This window comes from Ambystoma mexicanum, chromosome 8 (genome assembly GCF_040938575.1).
Source record: "Ambystoma mexicanum isolate Mex_15411 chromosome 8, UKY_AmexF1_1, whole genome shotgun sequence".
Lineage (NCBI taxonomy): Eukaryota > Metazoa > Chordata > Amphibia > Caudata > Ambystomatidae > Ambystoma > Ambystoma mexicanum.
Window position 1 is genome coordinate 1,626,123,740 of NC_090929.1, and position 22,859 is coordinate 1,626,146,598.

At 45.6% G+C, this 22,859-nt stretch overlaps 1 protein-coding gene across 2 annotated transcripts in view; it reads right to left on the reverse strand.

Moving 5' to 3' along the window:
• Nucleotides 1–22,859, reverse strand: part of GFRA1 (GDNF family receptor alpha 1) — a 602,771-nt gene that overhangs the window by 56,394 nt on the left and 523,518 nt on the right. For both annotated transcript variants that reach the window (XM_069611899.1, XM_069611900.1), the window contains one exon: nt 14,907–15,097. In XM_069611899.1, coding sequence (XP_069468000.1) covers nt 14,907–15,097 — 191 coding nt within the window. The remainder of the gene's footprint in view (nt 1–14,906; nt 15,098–22,859) is intronic.

Sequence of the window (22,859 nt, forward strand, 5' to 3'; positions counted from 1 at the left end):
CGGAGAAGCCTTTTGATTATTACTGCGTCATGCAAAGAAGCCTAGTGAACATTATGTGGCATGCATTGTAGCCCTTTGACTGTGACTATACCAACTGCATAAGCCTCTTGAAATGTACTGTGCCACAAATAGGGGCCTCTTGGATGTTACTGTGCCATGCATGGAAGCATTTTGATTGTTACTACGTCATGCACAGAAGGCTCTTGAATGTTACTGTAGACTGCACTGGAGCCTAGTGAATGTTACAGGGCCATGTAGAGAAACCTTTTGAATGTTACTGTGCCATTCACCGATGCCTCTTGAACGTTAGTGTACCAAGTAAAGAATACTCTTAAATGTTACTGTGCCATGTATAGGTAACGCTGTAACTATGCCATGCACAGAAGCCGCTTGATTATTACTGTGCAACAGATGCATGTATCAAAGCCTATTGAATATTACTATGCCAGGCACAGAAAGCTCTTGATTGTTACTGTGTTACCCACAGAAGGCTATTAAATATTACTGTAACTGCTTAGGAGGCTCTACAAAATTCCTGTATCATGCACAGAAGCCTCTTCAAGATTACGGTGCTACGCATAGAAGCCTCTTCATAATTACTGTGCCACGTTATTGTGTCATGTAGTGGAACCTCTTGAGCATTACTGTGTTATGCATAGAGACCTCTTGAACGTTACTGTGCCTTGTAGTGGAGCCTCTTGAGCATTACTGTGTTATGCATAGAGACCTCTTGAACGTTACTGTGCCTTGTAGTGGAGCCTCTTGAGCATTACTGTACTATGCATGGAAACCTCTTTATTATTACTGTGCCATGCTATTGTGCCATATAGTGGAGCCTCTTGAGCATTATGGTGCTATGCATAGAGACCTCTTTATTATTACTGTGCCACGTTATTGTGCCATGTAGTGGAGCCTCTTGAGCATTGCTGTGCTATGCATAGAGACCTCTTGAACGTTACTGTGCTACCCGCAGAAGGCCATTGAACATGGCTGTGCCCGCATAGGAGCTTCTGAAACGATAACTGGGCCACAATACTGAGCCATGCCGCATCTTCCTACTTTGATATGATATGATATGAGAGGTTATTTATAACGCGCTTAATACCCAGAGGTTTCTAAGCGCGGACCCGGGGATCAAACCTGTGTTGCTCCGTGTTGTCTTGCTTCCAAGGTGAGCACGTTGCCGCTGAGCTATCCTCCCGAGGCCTTTGCCAGTTTAACTACTGCCCTATGACCTCACTGCCACAAATGCTCTTCCACTCGACATTGCGTGCTGTCTTCTCTTGCCCTCATCTTATCACCTCTTCTCTCTCTGCTATTGGTTTGCAGACTACTGTCCTTTCAAATTGAAAAGATTAGGTGCATGTTTACTAATATCCTATCTATCCCTCCTTCGGATTTTTGTCCCCCACCACCAATGTATAGCACTTCCTCTTTAGGCTCATTCCTTTCTACTTCACCTATGAATTGGCAATCATCCTTAGGAGTGCCAAACCCACCTGCACCCATCATTACCCACTTGCCCAGCAGATGGTCAAGGAGCTTGCACACCTTCCCATCCATCCAGAAGAAGCCCTTGGGCGACCCCAATATGCCTGGCGCTTGCACCACTTCCCAGCTCCTACCACTCAACATCTTGCTTACCCTTGGGATCTTTCCAACCTCCTTTAAGATAGCAATGTTCCTGTCCATCCAGGAGAAGCCCTTGGGTGACCCTAATACACCTGGCGCTTGCACAACTTCCCAGCTCCTACCACTCAACATCTTGCTTACCCTTGGGATATTTCCAACCTCCTTTAAGATAGCAATGTTCCTGTCCATCCAGAAGAAGCCCTTGGGTGACCCTAATACGCCTGGAGCTTGCACAACTTCCCAGCTCCTACCACTCAACATCTTGCTTACCCTTGGGATCTTTCCAACCTCCTTTAAGATAGCAGTGTTCATGTCCATCCAAAAGAAGCCCTTGGGTGACCCCAATACGCCTGCCTACTATTGGCCTGGATTTCTCCTCACCCAATATTCAAAGATACTTGAATGTCCCTTCTTTAATATAATGTCCTCTTATACAGACAGCAACAACTTCCATGACCCTTTGCAGTCAGGATTTAACAGCTATCTATCTATAGAATTGGCCCTAAGCCACCTCTATAACCTTCTTACCTCTGCTCACCATTGTAAACTGTCCTGTATTGATCCCACCACTCCCGGACCGCTTGGAAGGCTTAGGTATGGTCGACGACTCCTCTCCCCTTCTGCCCATTTCTGACTCTGGCATCTGGGACATGATTCTAGACTGGGCGGTCTCCTACCTTTCTTATGGGTTTTTCACTATTTTGTGGGACTCCCACATCTATGTTGGAACGTTCCTCCCAGTTGTTATCCTCCAGGGCTCTGTTCTTATTCCTCTACTATTCTCTCTCTACTCCTCCTCCCTTGGTCCACTGATCGCCTCCTTTTGGTTTGCCTACCGTCTCTTTGCAGATGACGCACACATTTTCTTCTCCAAGTAAGTAAATTACTGGGTACCTCTCCAATGATCCACCGGACGGTTGCTTGCAAAGTCCTCCTCTGTTGTCCGCTGCCCGCCTCAGGATTGCCCATTGACTGTTGGTTTCAGAGCACGATCTCATGCCGTCAAGTGATGCTGCACGCTGGTCCCCAGCCTCTCCAACAATCCGTAGAGTATCCGTAGGATCTGGGCCAACAGTGCAAGGCCACCCATTGTTTCCGTGGCCACCTGGCTCATGTCATGGACAACCCATGGTCAGTCCACCCTGAAGAACCCACACATAACCGAGGTCAGTGAAAACCCTGGGGATCTATTTGGATCAAAATCTTAATATGCGAGCCCAGGCTAAAAGCTTAGTTTCGATATTGCCATATTATGTAAGATTGCTACCACAGATACGACCGTATCTCACGGAAAAAAGCTTGGAGACGGTAGCCATTGTCAGCACTAAGATCGATTATTGTAGTAGTCTTCTGGTCGGGGCAGGTAAAGGCGACTGTGCTAGACTACAAGTGATTCAAAACAGTGCAGTCAGGGCTATAGTCTGCCTTAGAAAAAGAGATCATATATCCGAGGCAAGAACAGAATTACACTGGCTCCCCATTGATGCCAGATAGAGCACTGTCTGCTTTTAATTACTCATAAATGCCTGGCCGGATGTAATCCACGGTACTTAGCAGAAACATTACAAAGGAAACCCGTGTTGAGAGTACTTAGATCCAATGACACCAACTTGTTGGTGGTTCCAAGATTACTCAGGTCAATAGAAGTGGCTTTTTTACTGCGGCACCGAGAGCCTGCAACGCTATTCCTCCTGACCTGAGAGAAACCAAATCACTGGACATGCTTAAAAAGAAACTTAAAATATTCCTGTTCAAATTATTACATGTGCTCCTCAAAGTTTTGGACCCTGTTGGCCGACAATGTCTCTCTGTCTCTTTATTTTGACGATCTATTATACACCATCGATCTATGTCTGCACTTACCCTTGCACTTGCCACCTGCTGCCCACACTTTTTATTTATTGTCTTTATTTATTTCACTGTTATGCTATGTACTGCACTGCCCCTCCCCTTTCCCCGCACCGTTCCCCTTCCCCCTCCCCAGCGCTTGCGTGATCTGAATGTCACCTGGCCTTGTAGGATCGTTGTCTCTGTCTTCCCTCTGTATCCCCTCCCTTGCCTCGTCGCGCCTTGAAACACTTGTGTATAGGCGTGTTATAAATGCCATATCATATTATATCATAACTTAGCGTCGTATGCCTCCGGACCCTTGGTGCGTGGTATAAATACATAAATGTAAATGTAACAACTGAAAAAGGGGTCCAGGCCAGCAAAGCAGCCATGCTGCTCAGGCATCACACGTAGCACTCGCTAATCTGCTTCAACTCATCGCGGTGCAGGGTCCACACACTAGGAGATCACAGGTAATGTCCAGATGTACGCCTTTGATAAGGTAGTTTGTTTCATTCATTCCCCCGCCCTTAGTATGTAGCAATGTTCACTCGCACAGGCAACCGATAGAAATTCATGTGAATCAGGGCCGCCATTTTGTGCAGCCAATGGGAGGAAAATGAGCTACTCCTGTAAAAGGCCTGACATTTCTCTGTCACTCGGATCAATACTGGGAGTGTTTTTAGCATTTTCAGGGTCGATAAAAGAAAGTGTTTCTGAAAAGATGCGTCAGTGGTTGGAGGGGCTTCATTTTGGAGACATTCTCAACACTTTTGTAACACTCTCCTGGACCAGCTGAAGACATGCCAGGGCTCGTGGGGTGCATTTTCAACATGATGTTTTGGGCCCCCTTGCCTTTACTTGGGAAAAAGTCTGAGGGACAAGTGGGGAACTTAGATAATAATGACATATAGCAATGCACGAGGGGGTTAATAGGTGTGGATTATCATGAGACAGGCAGCCAGCGGGGAGTGGTTAATAGGTGTGGATTATCATGAGACAGGCAGCCAGCGGGGAGTGGTTAATAGGTGTGGATTATCATGAGGCAGGCAGCCAGCGGGGAGTGGTTAATAGGTGTGGATTATCATGAGGCAGGCAGCCAGCGGGGAGTGGTTAATAGGTGTGGATTATCATGAGACAGGCAGCCAGCGGGGAGTGGTTAATAGGTGTGGATTATCATGAGACAGGCAGCCAGCGGGGAGTGGTTAATAGGTGTGGATTATCATGAGGCAGGCAGCCAGCGGGGAGTGGTTAATAGGTGTGGATTATCATGAGGCAGGCAGCCAGCGGGGAGTGGTTAATAGGTGTGGATTATCATGAGACAGGCAGCCAGCGGGGAGTGGTTAATAGGTGTGGATTATCATGAGACAGGCAGCCAGCGGGGAGTGGAAAGACTAAAATGTTCACTAAAAAGCTGTTCATTGCACTTTGTCAGCAAGATGCTAATGAAGTCAAAACTGGAGTAAAAAGGCAACAGCATGAAAAGAATGCTGCTGGATACAGCAACGCCTGAGGGATGTGACTGCCTGAAGCGATCAGCAAAGGCAGACTGTAACGTGCATGCCGCAAAATCGCACGTTTAATGTCCTGAATTAAAGAAGTATTTTGCTATATCATAAAACTGCCTACATGGGGGCAGCTGCTCGCCCCCCATACCGCCAAAGGCTCAGGCCAATTTCAACTACAATAATGTGAAAGGCCCCGACGCTGTCCCTGACATTGGGCCTCATTAGGACCCTGGCGGAGAGGGTGTTACGCCAGCGTAGTGCATGGCGTACCTCTCCGCCATACTACGAGTTCCCGTAGCGCCATGGCGGCCTTTTCCGCCTGGTTTTACCAGGCGGAGAAAACCATGGCGCTACGGGACCTCGTTGTTAATTACGCCACCGTATTTTACGGTGGCGTAATTAACTCCTTCCCCACTCCCATTATACCCTATGGGGCAAAAATGGGAATGGGGAAGGGCAGAATGGGGATTGGGGATTTACCGCTCCGCCGAGGTCGGAATGGGGCGGTAAATCCGCCAACCCCCATGGCGCTATCGGCGGCTTTCCGCCATGCTTCGCGGTGCATTTAGCACCGCGAAGTCCGCCTGGGTCCTAATGAGGCCCATTGTCTGAAATTGAGGTCTGTGGTTCATATCTGTTCTCGAATTGACTGCGTGGGGTGCCTTTTAGCTACTAACACTGGACATTTGGTCCTCCACAGCCTTCCAAACACTGGCCCTCATCAGGAGGTTGGAGGTAACCATGCCGCTTTTAGCGCCATGGTTGCCTCCTTACCGCAATCCGGGCCCGGGTCCCTCGAATGAGGACTTACCAGGCCATCGCAACCTTGGCGGACCCAGTAATTCCCCGTTCGAGGAACCCGGACCCGGTCCATCCCCATTCCCATTCGAGCCCCCATAGGGCTCAATGGGAATGGGGATGGAGCTAACAACGGGCCCGTCATTAGTTAGCTCCCTGGTGTCCTTGCGGGATCCGGTATGGACGCCTGGTTTTTCCAGGTGCCCATTGCAGATCCCGCGAGGAGATCTTGTGGTAAAGCGGAATAGGTTTACCGGCACCGGCACCTTTACCGGTGCCGGCAAACCCATTCCGCCAACCTTATGATGAGGGCCATTGTAAGAGACTGTACCTCTTGTGACAACTTCTGGCCTATTCAATCCTAAACCTGAGTTTACTTCCCCGTGTTAGCACGGTGATTCTGGACCTCAGTTTCCTCGTTGTTTGTGACTTGGACTCTGTCCCCCTGCTGCCGCCAAAAATCTTTCATCCTGACTTAGGCTCATGATCAGCCTGGGTCAGTGGTAGTCAAACATTCTTGTGCTGAGCCCTCCTTTGAGTAAGCCTATTGTTGCCCAGCCCCCCTTGAGTAAAAGGATTTTTGCATATCTGCTCATATTTTCTATTGAAAGCAGACAATGTACTCCCTTTTTTCGAAGAGCAATGGACCCCCTCCTCCCCGGACATCCTTTGGGCCACTGGCCTAGACTGAGTTAAAAGCCCAATTGATGTGCAACATTCCCAGGCACTTTCAACCGCTGGATGTGTTCATGGCAACAGGAAATTGAGCACCCGTGGTTGGCTCTGCCATTGTTTTGGACCAAACATCACAAAGTTGGCAATGCCTTTCTACGCACCCACCAGCCTTCGATACTAGTTGCCAAAGAAACCTCACAAAGAGAACTGGGGCTATTCAGTCCGACCACTTACAATTAGTTTCTCAGAGTGCGTCTTTGTGTTAGTCATTCACGCATTCACACACGTGGTCACACAACGGGGAGGTACTGTTGGGTAGAACCTGCATGGATCAGTCCTTTCATCAATTGGCCCAAAAAGTAATTTCACCAAGTCGTTAATGCCATTTCTGACAGGTGTTACCATCATGCTGGTCTGTAGTACATTTAATAATAATAATAATTTAGCATTTATATAGCGCTACGAACCCTCAGGTGTCTGAGCGCTGCTTATTATTACCCACGGTGTGTGGTGCTCAATTATCGACCTCGGAAGGATGAAAGGATGAGCTTGGCCCTGCCTATGCCATGTTTGACCAATGCCCATGTCTATTTGGCCCGATCTTCAGACCAGGGTGGGGTCTGGCTTTGGTCCGTTAGAGGTGCAGGCTGCACAATGCACTGAAACCATTGCATTGAAATGTGGCTAGCTTGCAGACAGTGGCTGCGGGCTACTGGGAGACCAGGCAAGTCCTGGACACTATCAGGGCGGAGCGGGCTCAGGGATAGGGCCAAAGCGCTCCAGGCTATCGGATCTTGGGCTCTTCCCTATGGATAACACACTCTCAAGTTTCTCCCACAAACCCATACAAAGCAGATTGGCACTCAGCAAGTGGGTACCTCCGACCTGCACCCATGCACACCACAGGTTTCACATCTGCTTCTCCCACTGTGCCACTAATAAACGCCACCCCCTTTTTTCTTACAGAGCCACGTGCAGCTAGGGCGCAATACAAGAGCACATACATTACATATGCATGACTCAAGGGTTCTTGCACTCTGCCTGCCCCCGCTGTCTGTCCTGTGGCTGCTTGACCCCGGCTGCCTGCTGTCCCAACTCCCAGGCAGCAAGAGACTGTCCTTTCCATTGATCTGGGCACGTGGCATCATTGTGGAATGGAAGAATGAGCTTAGTGGGCATCGAAGGGTTATGTTACGTCATGTTATAAAGCGCAGCAGTCACCCATGGGCATCATGGCACGATAGCTGGGATGGGTCGTAGGAATAGGAAGCACAATTTAACCTGGTTAAAAACAAACGTTTTGAGATGTTTCCAAAAAATCAATAAATTAGACTCTCTATGCAATTTATTTTTTATTTTATTTTTTACATTTGTATAGCGCACAAGGCAGCCCCTAGGCATTGCGGCGCTATTACTTGTAGTTACACTTAGTTACAGGAACAGTACAATACATTATGCATTTAGATGAGACAGTACATTACATTATGCATTTAGATGAGACAGTACATTACATTATGCATTCATGCAGGTATAGGTTAGGTAGCTGAGTGAGAGAGTGTTTGGCCGCCTGGACTGCAAATGAGCGCCCCCACCTGTCGTTCTCTTCAATATTTCAGTACAACTATCTTTCTGGCCTGGTTAGATCTTAGCAAACGTATTCATGTGTGTAGTTTCAGTCTATTTGAGAGAGGTTTCAAATGTGGATGTTGAAGACTTTTAAATGGCACATGATTTGCTTTTTTTTTACCGGGAGCCAAGGCACAGAGCTCAGTGCAGGTGTGATGTGATCACATTTATTGAGTTTCAATGGCATGCTGGCTGCACCATTTGGAACCCTCTGATGCAGTAACATGAGGCATTTTGGAGATCTAGATAGATACTGTTATTAAAATCTAAGCCAGCGGATACTAGTGAATTCATCACAAACACCTGGTGTGAAAACGACAAATAAGGGAGAAGGTATTTTGTTTCATAATAAGAAAAAAGCAAGCTGTTGTTACTGACGCAATATGGCTGTTCAATGTCAATTTATTATCTGCGATTATGCGCAAATTATTTACTTCCGATTTGGGCTCTGGGCAATGAACACATGTATTTGGCAAACAGTGGGGAGTCTAGATGTTAGTTTTCTCATTTACAATTAAAATCTCGGTTTTGTCAGGATATGACACGCTTCGTACCCTGTTTTATGCCACAGGAAGTCCGCTTCACACCACTGAGGAGCAGGGAGAGAAGCTTTTAGGTCACAAGTAAACAAACGTGAACACCAGTGCACCCAAAGATCAATGCTGAGGAGCTCCCCACCCAGCCGTCCAGCCTAGGTGGGGAGAATTGGGGTGAATACTACACAAAGCATGAGGTCAAGTGTTGCAATGCATGATGGGGGGGGTCACTTTTCTTTTAATTACAGCTGTCATACATGTGGGGTGCATTCAAAGGCCTCAAACAGAAGTCCCTTTAACATGAAAAGCAGGATGTTTCAATACTCACACAAAACGGCTTTGCATGTGTGATTTCAAATGAAAGGTGAAGGGCCATGTGAAAAAGACCTACCTGTCATTACCCAAGGAAAAGCAAAATTGTAATACACAAAGCAAGAAGAAAAATCAAAGGTTCCTTTCACATGAAAACCAGGATTTTTTAAGAACTGTCACAAAAATGGCTACGCATGTGTATTTGCACTTTAAATGTTAAAATTGTACCTCTGCTAACAGGAAGAATGTCAGGGGAAAAGACATGGGGCCTCATTCCGAGTACGGCGCTAACCAATGGCGCTATTAACGCCTTGGTTGACGCCGTACCCGGACCGGCAGCGCCTTGGTGGATGGCGGAATCACCGCCCCATTCCAAGGTTGGCGGGGCGGTAATTCCCCATTCACCAAGGCTCTTCCCCATTCCCAAATGAGCCCCCATAGGGCTCAATGGGAATGGGGAAGATGCAAATAACGGTGACCGTTCATTACGGTCACCGTTATTGGCTTGCAGGCCCCTTTGCGCCCTCGACTTTAACACCTGCTCAAAGCAGGCGTTAAGGGCGAGGGCGCAGAGGGAACTCGGAGTATGGCGGTAAGGGAATACCGCCACCGGTCTCGTTACCGGTGGCCGCTATCCCTTACCGCCATACTCGGAATGAGGCCCATGGTGCGGGTTGACAAAAACTTATGCGTATTATGTTTTGCACACAGAATACCAGTGACATGTGAAAAGCCACTTTGTTTTCCGTGGGAAAACTGCTGTAGGCCAGAGGCAAACCCTTTTGCTGTCTGTAGGACACCTGTCACAAGGAAATTCCACACTGGAAGGCTGGCATCCTACTGTTTACAACGGCAATAAAATGTGACTTGCTCTGGAAGGTGTAGAAAGCCAAGTGTTCTTTAGACTGGCTATATCTGTAGGACCATATTGCCTGGCTGATGCATGACCACAATGATATGATATGATAGGTTATTTATAATGTGCTTAATACCCAGAGGTTTCTAAGCACGGACCCGGGGATCGAAGCTGTATTGCTCGCGAGTCGTCTTGCTTCCCCTGAGCTATCCTCCGGGGGCTACAGTAGACAGTAGGTGTGAAGAGGGGAGCTGTGAAGACAATCAAATTAAGGGAGCCTGAAACTCCAACTTCCAACAGGCAACCCACTTCAAAGAGACTGATAAAGAAAAAACTGTGGTTACAGGTGAGCCCAGTGAGACCATATGGCCTGAAGGCAGGAGAATTGCAATTCGTCCCACATGAAGATTTACTATTAATTTAAAAGAACAATTTTCATTTAGGCCTTTTTCCCAGCAACCATAATTCGGATTATTTTTGATTTATGTGTCACTTTTATGTAATTTCCAGGTGATTGTAGTGATCTACAATTCATCCACCTTCGACTCAGGGAACTGCAATGGCCATTTAAAATGGGTTTCTGGATGATCTGAAAATGTTCCAAATGTGAGAGTTGGTGAACGGGTGGAGGATGAAATTAGAAATATGGTTAATAAATTGCATATTCATAACTGTTAAATGGACGAAAATTGCCATATGCCCGTGCAACATGATGCTGACCTGGCTGTCATCTTATTTAATTCCCCATGATTAGCTGGATCAGAAACTATATTAATATAATTATGAAGTTTTGCCACATAACTAGTTTTTGCCACAAATTAAAAATGAGAATAAATGGAGCTTGTAAATTAAGCTGGCATGTGTCTGTTCTGCTAGAGTGGGGAGGAGAGAGAAGGGTAACTGTCCAATTCTATTTGTGTGAACTCGGCAGGGCACTCCCTCAAGATTGTAAAATTGGTGGTTTCATTTTTGCTATATAAGGGGGGGCTGCATTAGAAGGACAGGACAGAGCTGCTGAAAAATGGGTATCCAGTTAAAATTTTGAATGAACAATTACGAATGCCTTTTTGTCAACAAAATAAAATGTCAAAAAAAAATGTTGAATATATTTTATTTTTATTTATATGCTTTTTTGGGTTTAGTTAGTAAAAAAAAAAGGCTCAATAAAAAAAACAGGGTCGTGGGGGGAACCCCCCATTAAAAAAACTAAAAAAATAAAATAAAATTCAACATTTTTTTTCCGCCATTTTTCATTCGAGAAAAAGGCATTCAAAATTGTGACTTTCGAAAATGTCACTATAAACCGCTGAAATGTACCATCAAAACAGTTCTGCTGCAACTTACAATCTTACAGCTGACAGGAAACACCAGAGGAGATTGCTGAGAGTGCATCTGGGTGGAGCTGTCTATTGCTAGGAAGGTGTAAATGCTGACTGGGTCCTATGGTGGAGAGCGGGAGGCCATCTTTGAGAGTGGGGTGATCAGAACCTATCCTATCTTTCGAGAGGGTGCTGACATACAGCTGGCTGTATTGAACTTTAAACAGAGGCTTTCTATGCAAGTAGAACTGAGCTCTGGGAAACAAAAGGTGGGGAGTCTGCTTGCCTTAAATCCTTTTCCCTTTATAGTGGGCAGGGGGGAACACTGTGTAGATGCTTAGCCTATTTAATTAAAAAGATGAATTTAATTAATTCTCCATTCGGTGGAAAACTACGGAATGATTTTTGTTAAAATTCGAAATTAACAAAGCTCACTTCCCAGTGTGCGCTGAAAAACTATAGCCTATATTTTAATTGTGTAATCCTTTTTGTCCAGTTGAACCCGACTTCTTTATGGAAGAGGGGTGTCTTTGTTCTTAAATCAGTCCAATCTTTTTGTCCAACTTTCCCCTAACACAGGCATTCAAGTGGGGGACGAGGGGGCAAAAAATCCTAAATTCTCAAATCATCCCAATTGTTACCATCCAGCTTCCCCAACACAGTCCTTTCAGTGGAGAGGGGGGGTGGTCTGCAGTCCAAAATTCCCTAAATCATTACAATTTTTCTGTCTGACTTCCTCAACACAGACTAAAGAAAGGGGGGGTCTGAAAAACAAGCCACTAAATCACTCTGTGTTTATTTTAAACCCAAATTGTGGGTGAAATCATAATTGCCACATGTATTTGTACCAATGTTAAAACCCTACTTCAAGTTTTTTTTCTTTTAAACCTGCAGGAAAATCAAAATTGCACAGAACTATATATATAATTGTTTTGGTTATTGATCAGTTTAATTATTTCTGGAAGTGACTTTTGTAGAAAGTAAAGAATTGTGATTTGTGTTTTTTTAACTAATTTGTGTAATTTATTTGAGCAACGAGAAGTTAATGGTGAGCCACAAAGAAGGTGGCGCGTGTAGTTCAGTGTGATTTCTATTACTTTAAATTGAGATAAATACAAATATATTTCCCGTACACCGGCCTGGATCTTGGCTCATTGGTAAGTCAGGGGGAGGGATCCCAGGGGCCTGATATGGGTCTGAAATAGGGCTTAATAAAAGAACTGGTTAGTTTGTTGCGTGACACCTTGAGTGGGGAGGGAAGGACCTCCCTGTGTTGAGGGTGGCCTCTCAATAAACTGTTACACAAATACAGTGATCTTCCCATCAGACAAATATGTTTCCTCCTTAAATTGGCATTCTAGTGCTGAGCAGTAAATTTGCGATCTAGGTTCTTTTGAATTTTCCACCTAAACTGTGACATAGCAGCAGCATCCATGGTGTTGCTGTGCTGTTTGACACAACACTCTTTTACGGTCAGACATCTGCCTCAGAATTGTGTATTCGATGGAAGATCCACACTTAACACTCTATGAAGTTCTATTTTATGTTGGAACTAGAAAATGGTTAAAAGTGAAAGTGCTGTGAATGAAGCAGATTTAGAGGTATTAAATGAAGGCCAGACGTCACCCATAGGAGTCTGTAACTCCAAATGCACTCAAAAAGAGCAAGAGATGTTCACGAACGATGCTGGGGCCCCTGTCACAGATGTATTGCTCTCCTAAAGAGTGTGTAAGGGGAAGGCCTTACAAGGAGATGACTGGTGGCGAGCATCCGGGTGTGGAACAGGGGGAATCCTTGAGTTAGTGAGCATGGGCGTATAATGGTTGATGCGCGCATAACCCAGGTCTTCTCTACCTCTCTGCTGCTCACTTAAGGCAGCAGTAGGAATCGCAATCTAGTTCCGAATTGGATCTGAATAGGAGCCAGGTCACAGAACGGATGGGCCTGGCAAGTCACCCTCTAAGGGCAGTACTGATGCATCAGAAGAGGATGCCAGCAAGCCTGCCCACCATGGGCGCTTCAGGAAGCATGTTTGGATGCATTTTGAGGAAACCAGAGCTGCTACCATTCTGATGCAGAAGGGATGGATAATGGGTTGCTGGACTGACCCATTATAGTGTTAGCACCCCGTTCCAAGGGCTGGAACCGGGGAAACAACACAGCAGCCCGAGGTCGAGTGAAGGAAGGGCCCATAACGAGGGCACTGGGATTTTACCCCCATTCCAGCCCTTGGAACGGGGTGCTAATGCTGTTAGCACCCCGGGTTACCAAACTGGTAACCCGGAGTGTTGAAAGAAAGGATTGTCATTCATTTAATGGGACTCTGCACGCATCTTGTTCAATGAATGAAAATCCTTTGCTAAGATGGAAAAATGAGAGGCAGTGAAGAGGCCGTGGCGGGCGCACGTGCCTTAACAATCAAGTAAGTGGGGCAGGGGGACTGGGAAACAGTTTTTTAAAATGGGAGGGTGGGCGGAAGATGGCGCAGTGGTGCAAGCAGCCCCTGGGTTCCATGGAACATGGGCTGAGATCAGAGGAACCTGATTGGGTGTGCCCCCCACCCATGATGCTGATATACTTTCATCTCCAGGCCACTGGTGGCTCAGTGATTAGCAGTTAGTTCTTGATCTTGTCTCATGGCTCAATGAGGGTCAATGTGAGCCAAGATTATGCACTCCATCAAAACCAGCATACTTGTTGGGATGTAGACAACGTAGCGTCAATCTCTACCAAGTCAGGGGAATCAATTGGCAATTGGCACTGACTAACCCAGACAATACACATCAGTGAGAACATATCTTTTACTGAGGCCCTAGTCTCCCTCTCCAAAAATGGTCTGTTCTTAAGGTAAAACTGAAGGTTGATGGCTGAAATGTTTTGAATCAATCATAACCACTGGCACTGCTTTGATAATGTTTTTTTTTTCAGCCTGCCCTGCCATTACAGAAGGAAAAACACCATCCAAAAAATGGGCAGACAAGCACGTACTACCAGGCCACATGGCTTCTCCAGAAGACCTCAATCAATCCCAGACATGTTTCAGCCTCATTAGGAATAGTCATCGGAGTGTGCATTGGGTCTTTACGCAGAGCAGACTCAGGACCCATGTCTGTGTCACTTTGGGTGAGATAAGCAAAACTGAAGGTAGATGGCTGAAATTATTGAATCAATCATAACCACTGGCATTGCTAGAGTCATCACTTTTCCAGCCTGCTTTGCCATTACAGAAGGTAAAACACAACCTAAAAAGGGGAGCAGTCCAGCATGTGCTACCAGGTCACACCCCTTCCGTAACGCGATTACAAGCAATCCTAGACACGTTTCCTCCTCGTCACTGCAGTGTAAATTGGGCCATTCGACACAGCAGACTCAGGACACGTCTGGGCACATTGTTCTCACTTTGGATGACATAAGCAAAGCTGAAGGTTGATGGCTGGAAGGTTTTGACTCAATCATAATCACTGGCAATGATCTAGGTGGTGGTCGGTCAAAAGGCCAAAAAAAAAATCTCGAATAACAAAAATCTCGAAAAAAAAAACGTCATAAAAAATATTTGATATTTTTTTTTCGGCCTTTTTTTCGAATTTTTTTTTTTCGAGATTTATTAATTCGGTATTATGACCATAAACCGATCTAGGCAACCCTCAACGTGTGGCCATCTAAAATACAAACACTGGGACATTGGCTAGAGACTGAAATCAACTTTGGAAAAAGGGGAGGGCGTCATTTATGTTCGCACGTCGTTGACAATGATCTGCAGAAGCCATGGACCAGCTCGATGGGTGAGAAGACATTTAATCTGGCGATCCCTTACCTGCATATTGGCACAGGATGGCAGATTGTCGTCTGTTGGAATCTCATTGTTGTGTAGGTCCGGGTTCCTGGGCAAGGGTAGCTTGGGATTTGTCCTGAAGCCGACCGTCGTCGTTGCCGTGGTGGTCTGGATCCGGGGCCCGGGTTGTGGCCAGAGGTCGGTCCCATTGCCAAAGGCTTGTATTGCATTTTCTGCATCAAAAAGGCAAAACATATTTTAGGAAAATAAAATCAACAAAAACTGTCTGTCATCTTTATGATCTACTCAACTTTGGATAACATTTACTTTTCATCAAAGGAGTATGAAATGTCTCCATGCAAAATGAGATGAGAATTAAAATCTTACACCTTAAAAAATTTGAAATTATTCATGCATTATTGAATTAGTTCTCGTTTGACTTTGCACATTTGCAGGATGTTTCTCCTTAAAAAAAAGTGGAAAGCACATATAAATAGTTTTCACTTTCGTGTGCCGAACTACGCCAGCAAATTGCATTTGCAGGTTTGTGTACAAGCAAAATGAAGACAAAATACAGTAAAGAGACCTCGTCTAATTTTAGAGTAATTCTCCCCCAAATCTGAAGATTTTCCAGATCAGAAACAAATTCTGGATTTTAGCTGCTTCACAATTATTGATGATATTTGTTTTTACTTTTGCACAAATTAGACAGGCAAATTTAGCATCATGTTATGGTCTTTGCACATGTAAAATGATTGCATTTTGCTCATCCCTATTTGTCAACTTGTTTCATTGGGTGCTTTCAATTTCTTGACTGACAAAAGATCAAAAGACACGAGATTTCTTTCGGGCAGTTACTGGACACATGCTGTGACCTTAGCTTCTGTTTTACCTAAAGGACCAATGTGAGTGACAAGCATGACATAGCCAACAGGTCTAACTTTTGAATAGTGAAAAGCTTTTGTGCATTGTGCATGAACCTGGGTGGGAGAAAAAGAGGTGCAAACTGGCTTGCAAGTAATCATTTTTTGATGAAGGACTAGTGAACCTGATGTGAGTGTATTTGCTTGGTGAAGAAGGGCACCACACCCATGGAGGGGAGGGTAATTCCCGCCCTGACGTGAATTAATAAGTGTTAGTAAAAGTGCTTATGGCCATTTTGACTGATCTGCATCATTTTCATTTATTTGCCAGGTGGAGTTGGGTAAGAGGCAGACACTCTATATCTGCCTCCATTTCATGCTTCCTGTGACACATTTGGATGCCTAACCCACACCAAAGCGTTTCATGCTGGGAGTGATGCTGTGGATTCCTATGGATTCCACCTGAAATGACCACCTGGTAAAAGCAGGCAGATTCCAGAGAAATCCATAGTAAATGTCTCCCACACTTGTCAATTGCAGGAGGAATTTACATTTTTCCATCACATAATGGAAAGCTGAAGAGTGAAAGGCGATTTCACCTATGTTTTACTCTTCACTTTTCCACTAGGCAGTGGGAAATTAGGACATTTCACAAAGGAGACTTGCTGCACGTAAGTGCAAACGGGCATGGCGCCCTCCATGCAACGTATGTCTGAAATGATAATGACGCCCAAAGTGTATTGTATTGTATTGTACTTGGTTATTTATATAGCACTCTTTTCCCAGTTGTGTGGCCTCAATGCGCTTTTTCGGTTGGAACGCCCACGGTGACCGTAGTCAATGTGCTGGAAATTCTGAAGAGTTTAGTTTAGGAGATGCATGTGTGCATTTTGCCGGTTTAGGACTTGGGTGGCTGGCTAGGCTCAACTAAGTGAGTAGATTTGCTTGGCACAGACGTACAGTGCATTCACTAGCGGTGTATGTGTCTGGTGAAAAGCTCTAGTTCTCAACTCAAGAGGAGAAACACACTTCTATTTTAAAAAACAGTATTCCATTTAGGTAGTATATTATTTCATTTTGAATTCTTTGGTACCAATCTGGCAACACAGCATATCATGAGTGAATGGAGATGGGCGCCAGAGGAGGAAGCTTGTAGTGTGAAGAATGAAATAGTTCCACGTGCTAACCCGAAAATTCAGCGGGTGAGAATATAATATGTATAATTGTTTATTTATAACACGCTTAATACCAAACAGGTTTCTAAGCGCGACCCGGGATTCGAACCTGTGTTGCTCTACGTCGTCTTGTTGCCACTGAGCTATACTACCCGTTCAATTGAAACTCGAGACCTGTTAGTGGGGAATGTGCGAAGAAAATGCTTCATGTATTCTTGATAGGCATGGGGCAGGGAATGTAGTTGTGCTGCTCTCGCACTAAGCTCCAAGGTGTACTGCTGCTGTCTCATTGAGGGCCTAACCGGCACAGGCTGCCGCGCTGCAGAAAGGCTCTCTGTGCACCTCCTGCAGGTCGGACTGTGGCTGTCGCAGTCTACCTGCAGCGTCGTCCAGAAAGATCTGCTCCTTTTCATATTGCGCAGTGGTCGAAGTGTATGCAAATAATTAGTGGCTCGCAATATTCCCTGTGGCCTGCCCCCGCTCACCACAAACCGCATCACCATGCGCAATCCAAACCCCCCAAACAAACACAACTGCCGTTTAAGGGAATGTTCAGTGCAGTGCACTGAAGTGCAAGTTTCAACTTCTTCCTACACTTTTCTTTCAAAACTAAACCATTCCGGAATGCTTTCTTTTTAAAATCAAAGTATAGGATTTTTTTTTTTTTTTTAAATAAAGGCGCACCGCTCACGCCCACTTCGACCACTGATATTCACAAAAATGCACGGGATACCAGAAGTGGCATCACAGGAAGTGCCATTATTTGACCTTTGACCCCAAGTACATCACAGGAAGTGCTGTCACTTTTTTCTGCTAACGAGTTTGGAAAGTGCTGCTGTTTTTCACATTGTGTTTGCATGCCTGGCAGCGAGATCAGTACACCAAAATGCCAGGGGCAGCGGTAGTGACAACACTCGAAGTGCCATTGTGTGAACTTTATCCCAGATGATATTACAGGAAGTACTGTAGCAGCATTTCTCAGTAGGCGTGCCATAATGGGACAACACTAGCACCTCAACTGGCAAAAAGCCCAGCAGGCCACTCAGTATAGCACCTGAGCTTGCTAGAGTGAGGTGTGTGGCATCGCCCAACCTCCTCACAAACAAACTAAGAAAGGAGAAATGGATGACTGTGGTCCTCACATTTTAAGATGCCAATCCACTGAAACTTAACATTTTGCCTCCCATAAGCCTTAGCAGGTTATGGTAATGTCTGCGTTTCCACACCACCCCTTTCCCTCATCTGCCAACTCGCACATGTCTGTTTGGTTCCTTATGGGGTACTGTAGAGGTGGAGCCAAGTACCCCCACTCAATGCTCCACCCCCATGATGCCCATATGTTGGGAGCCAGAGTGTGAGACACGTGCAGTACCAGTGAGAGTACCTATACCGAAAAGAATTCTGGAAGTAAGGTACCCATTGAGAAAGCCATATATGCACTCCCGACAATATGATGGCCATCTGAATGAAATTCCGGAAGAAGTGTGAAAAACGAGCAAAAGAGAAGATTGATGATGTCATGCGAAGCAGAGCTGACGTATCCAGAGAAGATACAAGAGGCTGAAGAATGTACGCATTCTAGGAAGATCTAAGGAGGAGGTGTTAACGATGAGCAACATTTCAGGCTCGAGCTGAGATGCTCCTGCTACCGAAACGATGAAGAATATGTCAAGTCATTTTACAATTGTACAGACGCAGTAACGCAAGTAGATGAAGTATTCTCAAAGGCTGGCTACGTAGTGAATAGAACGTATATGCATAGGAATGTATGGACTATGGATGATTCCACAACGCACTTAGCAGAGCTGGACCCAATAAAAGGAAAAGGTTTTTCAGTGTGGCACAGTTGGATAACGACTTAATACTGGAGGTAGATTCAAGAAGAGCTTGGCTGGCCAGCACCAGCACCAGGAAGTCAAGGCCACAGTGAGCTTGGATGTTCATTTAGTAGCTACAAAACGTGTGAAAAGAACAGACTCCTGTTGGAGGTGAGGAGCAAGAACATTGAAGACGTCAGAGGTTCATAATGTAATAGTATTTCAAATACCCAAATGCTCTGAAACATGGTCTCTAGTCACGTGGTTGGATGAAAATAGATGCTGAGTTAAGCTGTAGTGAAATCAAGAGACAGAGTATGCCTCTACTCCCTTTTATTCTGAGGCACAGAGAACATTTCCAAGGCCAATGTTCAAAGGGCTAATTGACTGGCAGACCACAAGAGTGATGATAGATGATAGGCTAATAATAATACTAATAATTTAGTATAGCGCTACAAACCCTCAGGCATCTGAGCGCTGCTTATTATTACCCACAGTGTGTGGTGCTCATTTATCGACCTCAGAAGGATGAAAGGCTGAGTTTGACCCTGCCAGGATTCAAACCTGTATCAGCAGTCTCTGCACAGATGTCAAAGCGAGCACTCTACTTGCTGTGCTATCGAACCGGCTAATGCAGTGGGAAGCAATGGTTATGAGCAGCCCACCAACACCTGGGTGCCAGCCTGCGTTCTGCTAGCGTGTGTGGAATAGTACAGAGGGGTGCAAGGGTGCCAACCAATTGTAGAGGGACACGTAATAGAGAGCCCCACAGTTTGTATAACCAATGGGACATCAGGTATTTGATGACGTTCATAGTGACTTGCACTATAGGAGGGTTTAAATGCCCCAACTGATGTTATAGACCTAATCACGTTCTCTGACAAGTATGGAACGTATACCTAGATGTTCCCATTAAGCCGATCACTTTCCCAAGTAGAATTTTTGTAGTTTGCCACATAGAATGATGTCAATGATGACAAGTTTTTTACTTTTTATGAAATTTGTTGAGTGAGAAGATCAAGCAGATGTTCGTTGATGTTCATTGTAACTCCCTGTTTTAGATAATTGATATTAAAACAGATGTAGTTTGCCAACTTCCTGAGTCAGCCTGGTTATTGATGTTTGAGTATATTCTGCATCTCCATCCATCTGAAAGTATTGTTACCTTGTCTTAAAGGGCCTAGTGTTGGGTACACAGGTTCAGTACAATGTACCTATTTGAGACGGGGAGAGAGAGAGACACACACACACACATAGAGCGAGGGAGAAAGAGAGAGAGGTAAAGAGAGGGGTGACATTGGGATCTAGAGAAATGGGAACTGAAAATGGCCATGGGTAGGAGTGCAGGTTTGCAGGTTGTTTTGCCTTATAAGGTGTATTCCTGCCTTCCCTGACTAACCCTCCCCCCTCGAAGATCTCACACAACCATACACTACACCAACCCCCAAGCTCCCAACTGAAGGCCACAACAGACGTTGCCGTTAGCACATCAACACTAACCAAGCCACGACTAAGCTCTCCTCTTCAGCCCTGTCTCAGCAGGGTCGTCACGAGGGGGGGAGGGCAGGAGGGGCAGAACTCCCTGGGCCTCAAACTTGGGGGGGGCTCAGAGCTCCCTGCCCGAGTAGAAGGCAGCACAGTCCACCCGTGTGTGTTATTCACACGGGGGACCGTGCTGGCTGCTCTCTGCCCCTGCAATTATTTTGCTGTTTGTTGCGAATCTGTTTAGCTCTGCAACAAACATCAAAATAATGGGAGACAGCAGGACTCGGAAGTGAGCTCTGCTGCCTCCCGTTATTCAGCTGACAACATTGACATGCTGAATGACAATAGAGGACTCCTCTCCTATCAGTCATTGTGTTCACGTTGCAGAGCGTGAACACGTTGACAGATAGGAGAGGAGTTCTGTCCTGTCAGACAGCATGTCTACGTGTCAGAGTGAAGGGAGGGCCATCCGGTTTTCCCGTGGCTGCGCGGCTGCTTTTGAAGGGTGCATGGAGGTAATGTAAGTCTTTTTATTTGAAATTAAATGTGTATATAAATGAAATGTGCATCTATATGTGTATCAATGTATGCATACATGTTGGTGTTTATGTTTGTGTCAATGCTGTTTGGTTTTATGTATGAGTACATGCAAGGAGTGGTGGATGAATGCATGGGTGAAAGTGTAGTAAGTGAATGTGTGGGCCAGCTCCCACCCCTACATTCAGCAGCCCTGTCAGCCACTTAATTTAAGGGTGGGTGCATGGCATCAGAGGTGCACATAGGCTAAAATCTCGGGGGGAGCTACTAACACTTCAAATATTGGGAGAGGCGCTAACACCAGAGGCTGTGGGAGAGGGGCAAACGTACTTGTATAGAACATCTTTGCATATTCGAGTGAGCCTATTCTTGTGAAGCTTCAAAGTTACAAGCATCTAACTCTCTCCTTCATTTCATAAGAACTGTTGTGAGAATGAGATGTCTCGTGTCACCACTTCACTTCTAATCACTCCCCTGGCATACAAGTGCTAACCCCACATCACAATTTCAATTACTTAAAATATACGCATATGAATGCAGGTGCTAACAGTGAAATGTTTAATGCGAGTAATTGCAGGGCCTTTGTTAACCGCGAAGCCCAGGCACTGCTTAACGTCTCTGTCTTGTTCCATCTAACCACGACTCTGTTGGTCAGCCCGGCAGGGTCTTTTGAAAGCGAATAGCGAGCAGGGCCAATGTGGGGCCAATAAACCCATTCTGCTGTTGGTCTCCCCATGAGGGATGGCATCTGGGCCTTTCAGCTTTTACCGCTGAAATGGGCACCCAAGCAGCTAACCCCATGTTATGGCACAGAAACCTACTGATAATATGCAGCTTTTAACCACCTTGCTCAATTCTTTTGACTTCACTATTGATTTAAGCCCTCCACAGGTGTCTCAGCCTTTTATTCCAATATGTAGGGCAAGGGGTGTACCCCAAACATCAAAAATAAATGGGTCCCCACCAGCCCTGACACATCTTCAGCCAGCCCTGCCCCCACTTCTCTCCCAATTCTGAGTCCAGTTAGAAAGCTGAATATAGATTTCACCTTCCCTTTGGCCAGTAGTCGTACCTTTCACCCCAATTCAGAGGCTGTTCACGTTCATAATGCTATGCTAATCCCTGGAGAGGTTGACCGTCTAAAAGCTGAGACCAGAAGTTAAGACTTTGGCTTTATCAAAGTGAGTCTGTTGATATCGCATGTATAGGCTTTTGTCCTCTGCATGTTTGATGCTATTGCCGCTCCTTAACAAGTGCTTAAACATAAGCAAATACAACACTCTGTGAAAGGCTCTTGATGTGGCTATCAAAGCTACGGGCTGGCAACACACATCGAAGAGGCCTTCTGACTCAAAGCGGGAGAGCTTCAGCCCTCCCTAGCCAGGGCCTGGTGCCGCACATGTAGCCACGTCGAGTCAACAAAGCCCAATATTTCGGGAGGGAGCTGGAGCCGATCTGCTCAATGGTGTTGCACCACTGCATGACATTTTTTGTATGAGTTATTAGGTGTGCCACAAATAAGCCTACATTTCTGCTTTTGCAAACAGACAGTGGTGGAAATGGACTTTTCTTTAGTGGGACATCCCTCCTTGCGCAGTGAAAGGGGCCGGGTCCAGCAACGGATGGATTAGGAGGGTGAAAGGCAGGTATTTTAGTCACCCCCATGAACATTTGCATCTTCCGCTCAGAGGATTTATCATCCCAGCAAAGAACAAAATCTCCCCCCCCTTTTAAACCTAAAAAAGGCACAGCAATATTTCTAGTACAGTGCAACATTGACAAGGGATTTCACAGGGCTCCCGCTCAGACCCACAATTGGTCATGTGGGGAAGTGTCTCACTTTGGAACTTAGCAACCATGGTTCAAATCCCTGCCCAACATAGTTTAAACACAAACACACCACATCATTTTAAAATAAACATATAGTACACATAGATTTCCCAGGATTGTGGAGCTGGATCTGAGATCTAGGGAATTATTTTTTGCCAGATCCCGGATCTGGGAAGATCTGTCCCAATGACAGCATTGAGTACAGATAGGGAGAAATGGCATATGAGGAGGGACACAAAGCTTGTAGCTGGTGTTTGGTTATTTGCGCACCCATTGACTTCTCATGGC